The sequence below is a fragment of the Phaethon lepturus genome, unplaced genomic scaffold, assembly GCF_000687285.1.
Source record: "Phaethon lepturus isolate BGI_N335 unplaced genomic scaffold, ASM68728v1 scaffold53788, whole genome shotgun sequence".
Lineage (NCBI taxonomy): Eukaryota > Metazoa > Chordata > Aves > Phaethontiformes > Phaethontidae > Phaethon > Phaethon lepturus.
Genome location: NW_010557928.1, coordinates 22,065 through 36,589, shown reverse-complemented (window position 1 = coordinate 36,589; position 14,525 = coordinate 22,065). Strand labels below are relative to the sequence as shown.

General features: G+C 40.2%; 1 protein-coding gene across 1 annotated transcript; it reads right to left on the bottom strand.

Moving 5' to 3' along the window:
- Positions 1–539: 539 nt before the first annotated feature.
- On the bottom strand, positions 540–1,625 carry PRLHR (prolactin releasing hormone receptor). Its single transcript, XM_010292885.1, has one exon. It carries the CDS (start codon positions 1,596–1,598, stop codon positions 564–566), a length of 1,035 nt encoding a protein of 344 aa, XP_010291187.1. The 5' UTR covers positions 1,599–1,625; the 3' UTR covers positions 540–563.
- Between the last annotated feature and the right edge of the window lie 12,900 nt (positions 1,626–14,525).

The following is a 14,525-nucleotide window of genomic DNA, read 5'->3' as shown; positions in this document are numbered from 1 at the left end:
GCAGAGGGAGGCCTGGAGCAGGCCCTGCCGAGCCCGCTTCCTGCCCGCAGCCCAGACAGCTGCTCCGGAAGGGCATTTCTGAGAGCCCTAGGCTATTTTTTGCGTGGCCCTAACCCAAGAGGACTACAGGAATGTTGCCAGTCCTCTACCTTAGATCCTGTGCTAAGGACTGGGCTCTGGGTAGGTCTGCAGATTTAATTTTTACCCAATCCAAAACGCTTCCTCAGTGAAGTATTTAGGTCTCATATTGCTCCTTGCTTCTCCTCATCCCCAAATCCCATATCCAAAACAGATAGGAAGTATCCCTGTAACTTACATAAGGGTATCTTATTGTGCTAACATCTCCTTGGCCTCTAAGTCATCTCAAAGAAGTAGACATTTTGGGGACGTGACGTCTGCCTCTCCTTTTCCAGTAGGAGTGGAGGTGCTGGGGAAGCTACGCATGGGACTTGTGTTGTTATAACTGAGCCCTGAGGACAAATGTCAGGAACAAGGACTAATTAGCAGTGGAAAAGACTTACAGTGTTACCGTATGAAGAAAGTGCACTCCCACCAGCTCTCATTTACAGCACCACGCTGGCCATAATGCAATTTGTAGTGGGTCCAATTTTTTTCTTTCTCCACGCAAACATTTTCTTCAGCTCCCCCCTGAAGCTGTCATGGAGCCAGGCGTAGAGGAAGGCATTGGTACAAGCAGACATCATTGCAAACCAGTGGCACAGCAGCTGGATGAAGTTGAAGTACTGCTTGTCAATCAAGCTGATGTCTATGTCCTTTATCATGTTGAAGATGTGCAGAGGCAGCCAACAGACTCCAAAGGCTGCCACCACTAAGACTAGCAAGCGAAAAGTCTTTCTCCTCCTTGCTCGGTCCCACTCAGCTTGGCCCTGGGTGACATTACCTGGGACCACGCGGTTTTTCAGCTTGACTGAGATTCTCAGGTAGGACAGGGAGATGACAGCCAAAGGCAGTACATAGGTGATGATGAGAGTGCTGTAGGCATAAGCTAAGCGATCTCTTTTCATGTGGAACCAAAACTCCTCACAGATGGAGAAGTCCAGTTCTGGGAATTCAGCATGGTAAGTGTGGACCAAGGCTGGGGCAGCCAAGGTACAGCTCAACAGCCAAATAGCAGCCAGGATATAAGCACAAATAGGGATGGTGAGCCTCCTGCGGAATGGGTACACCATGGCATAATACCTATCCACAGCTATGACAGTCAAGGTAAAGACAGACACAAACACAGTGACAGGTTGCATCAGGAACACAAAGTAGCACATGAATCGCCCGTACACCCATCCTCTGGGCTCAAAGGCATATGCAAGTGTCAGGGGCACACAGGTTGCACACATGAGCATGTCTGAGAAAGCCAGATTGCCTACCAGAAAGTTGGTGACGTTGTGCATTTTTTTGGTCTTGCAGATAACATAAATGAGAAGGTAATTCCCAATGACACCAATAAAAACCACCAACGAGTAGCAGGGGATGATGAGTGGCTTGAAGGACTGAACAAACTGGAGACCTGAGAATAAATTGCTGGCATTGCTATGAATCGCAGAGAGGAAGCTTTGGGAGGTTAAATTGTCCGAATTCATCATTTCCCTCCTTTTGTCGTCTGCCGTCAGCTGAGTGAAGTAGTTACTACTGCACTGCTCCCGCACTCAATCAGTGTGGATAATGAACGGATTACTGGCTGTCCAGAGGTTACCACATGGATAGTAAACAAGCATCCGTAAAAGCAAAAGGTGAAGTTGTAATCCTCGAGCGACAGCTTTCAGCAGTTCCTAAGAAAAATCAAATACAACCAGTTTCCATTAAAGTCCTCCTGTATTTACTATTAAATCTAGGTTTTGACAGCATGCCACTTAACAAACATTTAATGCAGTGAGTACTTACTGCTGTGGTTTTTTAATCCCATATGATTTTCCTGTGGATGCCAAGAAGTGCCCTAGATGTCTGTCTTCTGCAAATCCAGGAGTGTGTGTGTGTGTCAGAGAGAGAGAGAATATATGAGCAAGAAAGAGGGTGATGCGCATTTACAAGCTAAGTGGAGATCAGTGTTTTTAAACAGTCTTCACTACTAGGTCGTGACAGATTTGTGTATAAGCTTTTATCCGTATTGGCTCTCCTGGGTATTACGTTGCTCTTTGCGTGTTTCTTATTGATAGTAATTAGTTCTTGAATATCCTTTCAAAAATTCCCTTCTTCCAGTGCATCTATAATTGCCCCTTACAGCTAAAAATCAATTTAAATTCATTAACACTAGCCTGCACAGTGCCTAATCCAAGATTCACTTTGCCACAGTCCTCAGTGTCCGGAAAAGCTACCTGTGAATTTGCTGCTATAATGTGGCTGTAAAACAGAATTTTAATAATGTGCTGAAGCCAAATAAATGTTTATGCCACTAGAGGGACTCAGCTTCGTACCCGGTGAATGAAGTTAGGATTAGAAATGTGCATTTAGCATGTAGCACAAAGGCTCTTATTTTATTTAAATTTATTTTCTAATGGTGGTACAATGTTTGTTCACCCATTGTCAGTCTTTTCCGTGGGATTTACACATCTTTAAAAGTAAACACATGTGACCATCTCAAAGGAAATATTAGCATCCAGATAGCTTAGCTGTAAGGTTTACCTGCAGTGAACTACAGCAAACTGTTTCTCATACTGCAGCTGCCCCGAAATATTTGGGGTATTTCTTCATTCCTGCAGTAGGTTTGTTAACCTTTTCGTTACCAGACAACAAGTGCTAACCGGTCTGTAAAACAGTTTATATTTGTTTTGTTTGGTTCAGACATCAGAAAGAAAAAAATCAAGATAGGTGCTTAGAGAACATACATTTAAGCAGACATCCCTGTCCAGCTCTTACCTATTGCTCTAACTCTCCCTTAACTTTCCTCCATTTCAACCACTTCTGGGACCAGGATCTCAGTTGGTGAAAAACAGTAAAACTCCACTGCACCCATTTATACCAGCTAGGGAAACGAAGAAATAACTTCAGAATACTTCAGACCAGAGAACGTTGCTAGGTTTTGCAAGGCACTCAGCGGATTTACACACAACTTCAATGGACAGTTTATGTCCCAACCTCTTAGACTACTCTGAGGAAACATTAACCCATTATTTTCTATGAGGCTATGAGCAGACCTACATCCTTCTTTTGATTTGATATAATCTGACATAAACCAAAAGTTTATACAGATTTCATTTGTGCCATAATCCCTTCCCTAATCTTGTGAACAGCAGAAGTAATCTGGTGTAGCCCTTGTTCAGACCAGAGCCATTCTCCCACAACTATTTATGACAGATGGGCCTTTCAAACGTAGTAAGTGCTGACTCTGTGCCACTGCATTTATGGCTAGATTATGCTATGGACTGGAATATGGCTATAATTCCAGCCCGAGGAGAGAACAAGCATGTAGCTGCCTTGCTCAGGAGTGCTGTCCTTCACTCCATGGATGTAATAACCTATCCATGACCCATACAAAAAATAGGATGTGATACCCCACTTCAGAATCTCACCTGTCTGAGCTGGATGGGACCCACAGGAATATAGGACCTATTTATCTCCACATACCCAAATCCAGAATAGGAGAGAGACCTGAGGGCAGAGGTTGTAAAGAGGCAATGAAAAAGGGAGTTTCTACTGCTTTCACCACCCACTGCAACCGTACTACTTTGTGATAAGCAGCGTGCCTCAGAAATAATTCCTAAAACCCATAAATGCAATTGTTTCACCTTCTCCCACAATGTGGGAGAAAAGTATGGTCTGATTTAAATCCTACTGAAGTAGGATTTCAGTGGGCTTTAAACATGGTCTCTGGTATAAGCCAAAAGACATAGAAAAATGAACGGGGAACATATGTAAATAGCCTTCATACTGCCCACATCCCACTGGAATTGCAAGGCTTATGCTAGGAAAGAAGCCTCCCAATAATGTCAGTGCACATGTAATAATTGAAAATCACATTTTTATCTAAGAAGTGATTTTTCTGTTTAATTCCCAAGAGCTGCACAGTAGATCCAATAAATATCCTCATTGTACTCCTATGAGAAAAAGGTTTATACTTCTCTCTGTGAGAATAAAAATCAAACAAAATATCATCTTAAGTAGCCTTCAAGGGCACCTTAATGCTCATATCACAAAAACTTATAAGTAACCTTATAAGTTCTTTTATTGCAAGCTACACCAAGCAATCTTCTTACATTTTCTCTTACCTTTAAATGTATTTTCTTCACTTCTGAAACCAGTAGCCAGTACACTTCTGTTTGAAGGTTCCCGCCCTATTTCTGGTAGTGATTTTCTGTTTGTTTTGGTTTCAGGCAGAAATTTCTTCAGTTCAACTGTACTCTACAGCCGAGACCTGGAAAAATAATATTTAATAAGGACTTGAACATAAAAAGTATTTCAGCATTTTAACCCAAATAAATCCCCTTTCCTCCTTTTAAAATTGCAAATATTAATCTTGTTTAGTGTTTCCTAGGCTAGATGACAAAGTCCTTCCTGAACTGACTATAAGTTTATTTCACACACAGAATTTTCTCATTAAAAGAGAAAAGGTCACAGAAATGGCATTACTGTCATATTAGAACTGTTTTGACATTCCAAGTGTATAAGGGTGTCACATACAGGAATGCTGATTAGTGTCTAATTGAAACCTTGGTCTTCCTTGAGTCAATAGAAAACGTTGTATCTAGAGTCAAACCAAGACTTCCCAGAAACATTTCACAGCTGAGCTTTCATGATCTGTTATGCTAACCTGTCCAACTCTGTACAGACACTTTGAGTACAAACATTGTAAGGTGCTATGTGATTTTCAGAAAGCGGTAAACCTCTTAAAGCACTAAGTTGTTTCTTCCATGCATGCCCAACCACCCTTGTAGTTCCTAATTAAAACAGCATGATCCAGGACTGAGATCTGATCATAGCAGATATACTTGCAAAGTTCAACAGTACTTCTTAAGCTAGTAGGCCCTCTCTTCTATTATTTAGGCTTTACAGGACAAAACATTTTCTTCCGTCATTAAGATCTCACAGTTTCAGGTGTTAGTTTTCTATGTTCTATGTTTATTTGATATGTGTCTTTTTCTGTAAAACACAACTTCTTTTGCATCACAGAACTCCTTTAAAAAGTCTTTCACATTCTTCCAGGAATGTTCTGTGCAGAGCAGATCAAGCAGTTCTTGCAGAGCCTACAGTAAAAATAGACGCTTTGCTTATTTTGAATGAAGTAGAGCTGGGGGTTCTTTTAGCAAATCCTTCTCTTGATCAGCCGAGGAACAAGGCTGTGTATCACACAACAATTTCAAGACAGGGCAGCCTGTTCCTCCTTCTCTCATTTAATCATATGAATGCATCCTCTCTGTCCCTGCTGTGGACTGAGACATCACAGTCTCTAAACACTAAAAACCATGTTTACAACTAAGGGTTTTGTTTGTTTGGCTTAGAGTTTTTTGGTTGTTGCTGTCATTTTTCTCAAATTAAAGGTACCAAACTTTGATAAACTCAGGATTCAGCTTAAAATAATTCATTTAAGCTGAAGAGGAGCTTAACAACTTGAATGGAGAGGAAGCTTGGATGTAAATCAAAACATGCTTGAGGTTGCACCCTGTAGAATAGGGGCTCTACTCTTCCCTGTATGCACAGAATTCTTAGTCTGCTGAGAAAAGTGACACAAGAAAACTGAGCTGGTTCCTTAGATGACAAAGATCTTGTGCTAAAATAAAGATAACAGTGTAAAAACTGAGGAAAAATACAAGTGAGATACTTGATACATACAATCCCCTCCTGGGAATGAAGGTGTTGGATCACAATTACCAAACCAAAGTAAAAGCCAAATGTAGAAGTGAATAAACTCATCCTATCAGGAGCTAGCTAATCCCCACTGCCAGGTTCTGCAAGAACTGGCACACAGAACTACTGGGTGAGAAGTAAGGGCTTTTCCCATCTTTATGGCACAGGAACCCAATCCTGTGACTGAAGAAAAGCAAATGGACCTCTCCTGTCCTTAAGAATAAGGAGGGGGGTGGGGGCAGGTGATGAGAATGTGTAGGGCCTTTAGTCTGGCAGCCGTTTTACAGTAGGTTTTAGCCCAGATTTAAGTACAGAGGAAAAATAGAGAGAGAGGAGACAGAATAGGATACCAAAGGAAGCTTTTGTTAAATTAACGTTCCATCTCTACATTATTAAACTGATTTTTCTCAATGTAGGTTTTGTAGTAGTTCTTCTTAGTTTGAGTTTGCATAACACATGATGTGGTAGCATATGAGAAACCATCACCTGTACCAGAGGAAATAATAGTCTAAGAACTGTGAGGTAGGCAAAGAACAGCAACATTTATGAAGGAATTGGACCAGAAGACAGCAACTATTCATGCTTCTCAAGAACCTTGCTTGTGACTGACCAGCCTTGGTAGCTCTCTTCATTTTGTTATGTAAGTAGGACCACAATGACTGAATTTGATAGAACTGCCAAGTTTGGAACCAGAGACGATGTGGAGGATGACTGTAAAATTACATAGAGAAACTTTGAAAACCTTAAGGAAAATGGGAGGAAGTTTGATACTGTTACAGAGGAAAAACCTGTCATAAAAGACAGGATCAAGGTCACCTGAATGTAAGCATTTTGACTATGGTTTAGGATGGAGTAAATCCTGTTGCAGGTCTATGCAAAGGAGCAGGCAGTGCATTTGAAGGTCCAAGGAAAAGAAAATATACTACTTTGTGATGGATTCCAGGGTGAATTTGTCTCTACCTTTTTACAATCTCTGGACAATTTTCTTCCTGTAAGCATCTATTCACTGGAGCAGAATTGCACTGTATTCTTTAAAAGCACTGGGGAGGATGGTAAACTCCAGGAAGGTAAAGACATATTTAAGCTAAGGAGCAGTATTAATGAAAGAACAAATTCACCATGGACAAATTTAGGATGGAAAGTAGAACACTTCTAAGTGAGAGGGCAACAAATTACCCCTTGGAAGTGCTAGCTTTTGGAACAATCAATGTATTATGGGGGATAAACCACCTGCTTTTAACAGAAAGCTTGATGCATTTATCACATGCATGTGGTATGATTCCTTGCACGGGGCTTGTGCTTCAGGATGTTCCTTTCCATCATACATCAACACAGATTTAGACTTTGGACTTCACTCACTCCTGCTTGAAAATAACATCACCATAATCTTGATAATTTTGAAAGGATATAATTAAAATTTATATACATGCACACCCACACACATGGGCACAGCTGAGACTAAGTCCTAAGAGGTTTCTAGCGTTCTTTGTGGTTCTTTGATGTGAAGATTTGTGCACTAGTGCCTGTCCAGATCAACTAGAACAGCACTTGAACATTTGCCAGATGAACTTTCACTGATGTTGATCTTGGCACCTGCTCAGAGGAGCCGATCTACACAGTAGGGAGAAAGGCAGGGTCAGCAGAGTCACTCTGTAAAAACATTTCACCCCCCAAGGCACTGCAATCAGTATAATCACTGATTCTTCTTTCTCTGCTCTTGCCTTCCTGTAAGATTGCTACCCAGACCCTTGATACAAGCAGGCTTCATTCCTCCACATCTCCATAGATTTCCTTTGCCAGTCAAACCCACGCAGGAATTAATGACGAAGAAAGAGGCTGATCTGATTTTTTTTAATGTTAGGGTTTGGTGTAGGGTTTGAGGGTTTTTTTGTTGTTTCTTTTTTTCTTTTTTTGGGGGGGAGTGGGGGTGGGATTTTTTTTTTAATTTCTAATCAAAGGATAAGTAGGTTAAACTCTATGATGATTCAAGAATTATTCATGCTGAATTTGTTGATTAAGCATGCTAAAGCAGAATTTTGCTGAAAAATAGGGACTGGGTAAACAAGTCTGACCACCTCCTAGTTGTCTGGACAGACATCAATAGAATTCAAGTTTTATATTACAGATCCTCCTGTAAAACCACCACAGAAACAACGCCTTATCATGTTAGCACCCTTAATACCGTAAGAGGCAGTTACTGTCTTCAGAGTTCCCCTAGACAGTATATACAACACTAGAAAAAAAAAATGGGGCAAAGCCTTTAGAAATATCAGAGCTAGAAGTTTCTTTCTTCATTTATAATTATGATTTTAGGTAACAGTGCCGACATATCATTGTAAACTGTGCTAACATTTTTTTTTTATAGCTAAGTCAGGACTAACCTGGGAAAAGGTATGTGAATGTCTTTGATCTAAAGGCTGAAAGGTTCCTCTAACAAGGAAGGATTAAAATGAAAAAAGTATGAAGGCAGATTTGCCTATGCATCAGATGCAACAATTCCTAGCCCTCCAGAAAAACTGGCATTTCTTCTCTGCTCACAAGCCCTGAAGGGATGTAGAGTGCAATACCAATACATGCCCCAAGCTAGAACAGACTGTGGGAATTAGCTCCCAGAAACATCTGCAGATTGAATGCTGAGCCCTGGAGAAATTTAGTATTAGAAATGTTCCCTGCAGACATAAACAGCCAGGAGTCAGGGTCACTATATACCCCCCGGGTCATGCATGCAGTTTAGCCCTGGTGTGAAAGAGGGCTGCCAAGAAAACCTGATGGCTGAGGCTTGAGTCTTTGCCACAACAGGGAAAAATGCTGCCTGACCCGTGACACTTCTCTACAGCACGATGGAGAAACAGTGCCCCTCCAGCCCCATGCTGCTGGGGTTTGAACCCTCCACGAGGCACGCCGCACCAGAAGCCCCCCTCCTCCCCCGCCGAGCGGCGAGGGGCGCCGGCAGCACCACGGACAGCGCCCGCCGCAGCCCCTCGGGGGGCCAGGGCTTCACGCGAGGGGGAGCTTCTGTCCCCCGCGGTGTGACAAGGCAGATCAGCCCAGAGGGACCCCGGAAGGCAAGGGCGGGGGCTCAGAAAATCCCCCTGCACCTGGGAGTTCTCGTGCCACACGCAAAACGTACTTTGCACATGAAAAAGCTCGGTGGTGAGCCGTGAAAAATGGGCAGGCCAGCAGTTATACTGAACCCTGCACCCAAAGGGGATGTCTCCCCAAGAGCTACAGAAGGAAAAAGCATTTCTTGCTTCCTGCATTTTCCCAAAGTGCCCGTCTACCCTGGTGATGGGCAAAAAGCAGAAGAGAACAACGGCAGAAGAGAATCACGTGTTGTGACTGCGTTACCATAAAGAAACTTACTGTTTTCATTGGGCAATGAGTTCAATTAATATTTGTCAAACAGAACAGATCAAAACCCAGAGGACCAACATCATTCCAGCTGTTCTTAGTTGTTTATATAAAGTAATAAAATCCAACTTTCATTTAATTAACTATCCCACTAACAACAATCTGCCCTGAAGCTTTGAAAGCTCTTAATACTAAAGGTTTGTCTGGAGGACTGTCATCTAGTTTGACTATAGTCTGCATGATAACATTATGTAGAGATAAGAACATTGTTGTTCTGCTCTCTCATGCAAACTCACGTTTGAAAAAAAAGAGGGGAAGAGAGATTGGACTTTAATAGCCTACATCATCAGGAAAAAAACCCAACCTAACAGAACTTCTAATGAAACCTTCTTGTATGTTTTCAGCGCAGTTCCCTTTAGACTAGGGAGGTGATACTTAAAAAAAGAAAATAAAATATTTTCCAGCATATTAACAGCAAGGTTGGTTTATGACCACCTCCCTCTCCAAATGTACAGATCAATATTTGCTATCAGGACCATTATCACACTCTGTGTGTGTGCACATTGTATCCATTTTATCTATGCTTCAACATCTGGGCTTATTCTCTTTCTTTGTCTCCATTTCTCTTCCACAGCAGAATTTGGCTGCTTATTTTTCCCTGCTTCACAGTGTCACGCACAGCAACCATTAAAGGTATCTGTTGTTAGATGAGCAAACTGCGGGTCAGAAAAAGCTTCATGTGGAAGAAAACAGAGGAATATAGAAGGTGAATGATCATTTCATGGTGAATCCCACTGCCATGACTTACCCCACACACCACTTCTATTGTTTATTCTTTCATGTTATTCTGAGATATCTAGCACTGGTTATAAATGGCAATACTCCTGACTTGAGTTTCTCTTCTTATGAAAATCAATGTGAATTTTGCTGCGGATTTCAACATCGCCCAGGTTCTCCCCTGCCCTTTTCTTTAACATATTTGCTTTACAATGCTTCTCTCTAGCTCTGTTAGCTTTTCCCTATCTTTTTATCTAATACAAGAAGTTTGAAATCACAGAGACCATCAGACTTCTTTTACTGCGACTCCTTCTGGCCCACCTCTTAGCCATTCCTTTGGATACTCTTCCACTGTTTAATGAATCTTACCAAGCAGGAGTCAAGCCCCATCTGTAGAGTTTCTCAGTCATTCCTATTATTCCTTATGGATACCATCCCATTATCTGACTGCTATTAGATTAAAAGTTTAGTCTCCAAGTAGCTTTCCCCTAACATTCCACTTTAAGAAGTGTTTTCTTCATTTTGTGACTGCATTTGTGATGGGAGAATTGTTTTTACCTATGGGCTTTGTCAAGTACACAAGCAGCAGCAAAATTCACAGTTTAGCTCTAATTTTATGAACACTCTTTGTTTTCAACTGAATGCATTGACTGAACTACCACAGATTAAAAGACTTAAACATGAAACGTCTACAATAAATGTCTATCCCAGAATTTATCCACTTTTCCACAGACATTTTTATTATACAGAACAAATCTGTTTTACTTCTTTACATGGTCTGTTATCCATGGTCACTAGCTTCAGCACTGGATGTGACCATCATCTGATGATGCTGAATGATAGCAAAAGGTGGTCCCACGACTGCTCCTCTGTTGTGGCTGCTCTGCTCTGAGATATGCTACTTGAGGCAGAGAATTTTCCCCTTTTTTTTCTTTTTTTTGAACAGCAGATTCTTTCCTCCTTTCTAGCTGACTAATGTCAACTCAACCACTAACCCAGTCCCTACTGTTTCATTAAACAAGTGAGCTCCACTGTTTTATAACTGTTAATTTCATATTCATTAACTAAAGCATGTGTGGACCTTAATCTGGAATTTTACATTCTGTTGGCTTTGCTAAAAACTTGCAGTAAAACAATGCGATGTCAAAATAACTAATAGCTCAAGTGCAGTACTTTCTGATATTATACAGTACATGAGGAGAGCTTGGCTGAAATCTGTGAGGTCTGTCATGCCCCAGATGCTTACATTTCTTACATCATTTTACATATATTTTGTTTCTTCATGGCAACAAAATAATGCTCTCTTTTTGAGAAACATAAGTATTATGTTTCAGATGTTTCGTTCCTAGTAGTAGTGAATCATGACAACCATACCCTCATTAGAGTAAAATGAAAACGCTCCATAGAAGTGAGCTGATATATGCCACATAGGACTCATTTATGATTTTAACCCTGTTGCTCTAGTAGTATTCTGGATGTTCAGAGAGACAAGCAATCAACATTACTTACTGAACAAGGTAAGACCTGCCCAAATGTAAGTCAACTTAATCACTGCAAATGTAAAAAGCCAAGAATCTCACAGCATTTCATGCACAATAACGAACATGTCTTTCTGACACCAAGCAAAGATCACTGTCATCTCCATACTAGGGAGGGGGAAGCTGAGGCTGGATACTTTTTGCTATGGAGGAGGACAGATATTGCTAGTAGAATTCACAAGGGAATTTAGATCTGTTAATATCCTACCGAGGCAAACCACCTTTCCCTATTACTATATGAGATGTCATCACTCCAGAGAAAAAAGAAGGTAAGGCAATAATTTCTAATTAACCATTCTCCCCTTCCCCTGTTTCTTTTCCAACAGAAAGATTGTAAAGCCTAGATTCAAGCAGACAAGATCAAAATACACACCCCTAGGCAACAAACTCCTCCAGAGTCTTTTCTGAAGATGCCCACACTATTGTATTTTCAAAAAAGCCAAAACTTTATCCTATACCAGTAACGGTTCCTATTTTTGGTTCTAGTAGGAAAAAAAGCTTTTAAGCATGGTTACAGTTTTACTTAGCAAAAATATTATACAACATTCTGGTTAATAGAAAATGAAGCAACAGTGGAGTCAATAGCTCTAGAAATGTGTTTCAAATCTGTTCATTTGTCTCCTTGGGAAAATGGAGCTACCATGGGTCTGGAGCCTGAATACCTGAGGTCTATTCCCTGATCAATGACCTTCTGCATCTAAGATTCAAGTTCCAATTTTAACCCTAAAAACCCATCTTTGCCATCAGTGCAATAACATGGGACGATGAAAATAACCCCCCATTCTGGCTTTGAATATTCAAGGTTATCATTCCCCTTCACATGACCTCTGAACCAAACATACATAGCCCTGGGTTCACACCTCGTTTCATGACAGAAAGTTTTAACAAATTGTGATGAAATCTCAATAGCTGAAAGCAAGACAAAGGCATCTTTTAATCATCAAATTAGCTGGAGGGAAGAGCTGGAACTGCTTTCAGTCTGGAAAGAAGGGGAAATCATTAAAGGAAATCATCCCCTTTTCTTTTTCCAAGTAATTAGAAGAACCATCTGTATGTTCATTCCACTACAGTTAAGGGTGCAGATTAGCATTTCAGAGAGATTTGAGTTCAACCAGCAATACTTTGATGTGTTAACATGAATGATGGTAAAATTTCTAAGGGTCTCAATGTTATACAAGTTAAAAAGGGCACACATGTCACTTTCCAGTCACTCTTTTTAAATAACTATTCAGCAGAGCCAAATTTACATTCAGAGAATTTTCCTTTTATGTCCAAAGGCATATTAAAAAAAACCTTCCCATTAAAATAAATACAGTATTTACATAATGTCCAGCTATAACCCTGTGGATCTGTACTGCCAGACTATGCAGCACATGCTGCCATAATGAAATCAAAATTGTACAAAAAGCTTATTAAAAAACCCAGATATAAACAAGTTAAGTAAACCTTTTAGTTATGACTGTTTTTACCCAACAGGAAAAATAATCCCTTATATTTCTTCTGTGATTTACAAGGGTATAACAAAATTTTAGGCACAAAGTCATAAATAACTAAAGCACACTGAAAAGAGAAAATAAAACCAGAAATGTTCTACAGACTTAGTTTCACATATATAAAACAGAACAGCCTCTAGTGTGGGACCACCACTAGTTAATCTGGAAACAAATCTTTCCCATTATTAATTCTCTAAGTACTATAGAAATCTGCATTTGACCTGAGGCAGAATGGAAATTATAAGATAATATAATAGACCTTACAGACCTCATAAACAAAAGACCATGGGATGTCTAAATCATTCAACACAGACCTCTCCCTGATTGAAATTAACTCATATGGATAAGTGAAGTTGAATTCAGTTTTCCCAAGATCCTTTGCGACTGTCCAGTTCTCTTTTAATATATTTTTTCAAGTCATTAGACAAAGTTCACCCATTTATTTACCAATAAATTGTAAACTCCAGCTCCTGCAAGGCTAAAATTGCCCTCCATGAACCCAACTCCATCCTCATCATCCATCATTATAACTAATCAATTAACTTAAAGTAAAAATGTATGTCTTGGGAAAGAGCTTTGAGTGATGGCCACAACTTTAAATTTCCCAGCCACCTAAGGAAAAGAGCATCTTTTCCCTTGAAACAGAATGAAATTGCAAAGGAAAATCACAATACTCTAGAGCTGGGCATTGCAAACCACTCGCAGCCCTCACTATTTCTTACAGACCACTGTGTTCAGAAAAGCCCAAACCAGTGGGCTCTGGAGTGTTATTCTTTCTGGACCAATTTCCAGGTCACTTTAATGTATTGTTTTGCTCATGGAATTGGAAAAGAAAAGCAAAATATGTAAAGAGAGAAGGTACACAAATAGAGGCCAAAAATAAATTTAAATGGGTTTATACATACAAGAATTTAGCCTTTTTTCCCCGTGCTTGGATATGGGGAAACTTGACGTTTCTCCACTTTGTGGAGAACTTGAGTTCCTCAGATTTGGAATTTTAATTTTCAGAACACAATCTAGGGAGGAAAATGCTGCCACTCAATCTGCAAATGAGGAACTAAAATATGAAATAACTAAGCAGCTTTCTCAAGAGAAGAAAGAAATAATAAGAGAGAGAGATATCTTAAACCCCATTAGTAACACCTGCAATACCTTTGGTCCATAAAGGAAAGCAGAACATGGAGGATGCTTGTCCAAATGTCAATGGTTCAAAATTTTAAGAATTACGAGGGAGGAAAGAAGCAATTTATTTTGCTGCATTAATTTTGAAGAAGAGATAATGTCATGGTGTCACCTCACCCCATGTCCAGGAATTTTGCCCTTGACTTCTACCAGCCAAGGATTTTACCAAGACAATATTAAAATGATGTGAGTAATGTACTCTATTGATTAATTCAATTTAAATTAAATGGCACAATGTGAAATACTGACCTGATTGAATTTGAACACACACATCCAAAATGAAATTGTAAGCTCTAGTGCCCTCTCAGCATTCACGTTTCATAATGAGAGTGTTTCCTGTTAAAGTAGATTCTCAGTTAATACAGTATGATAATCTGTGGCAGAGGTAGGT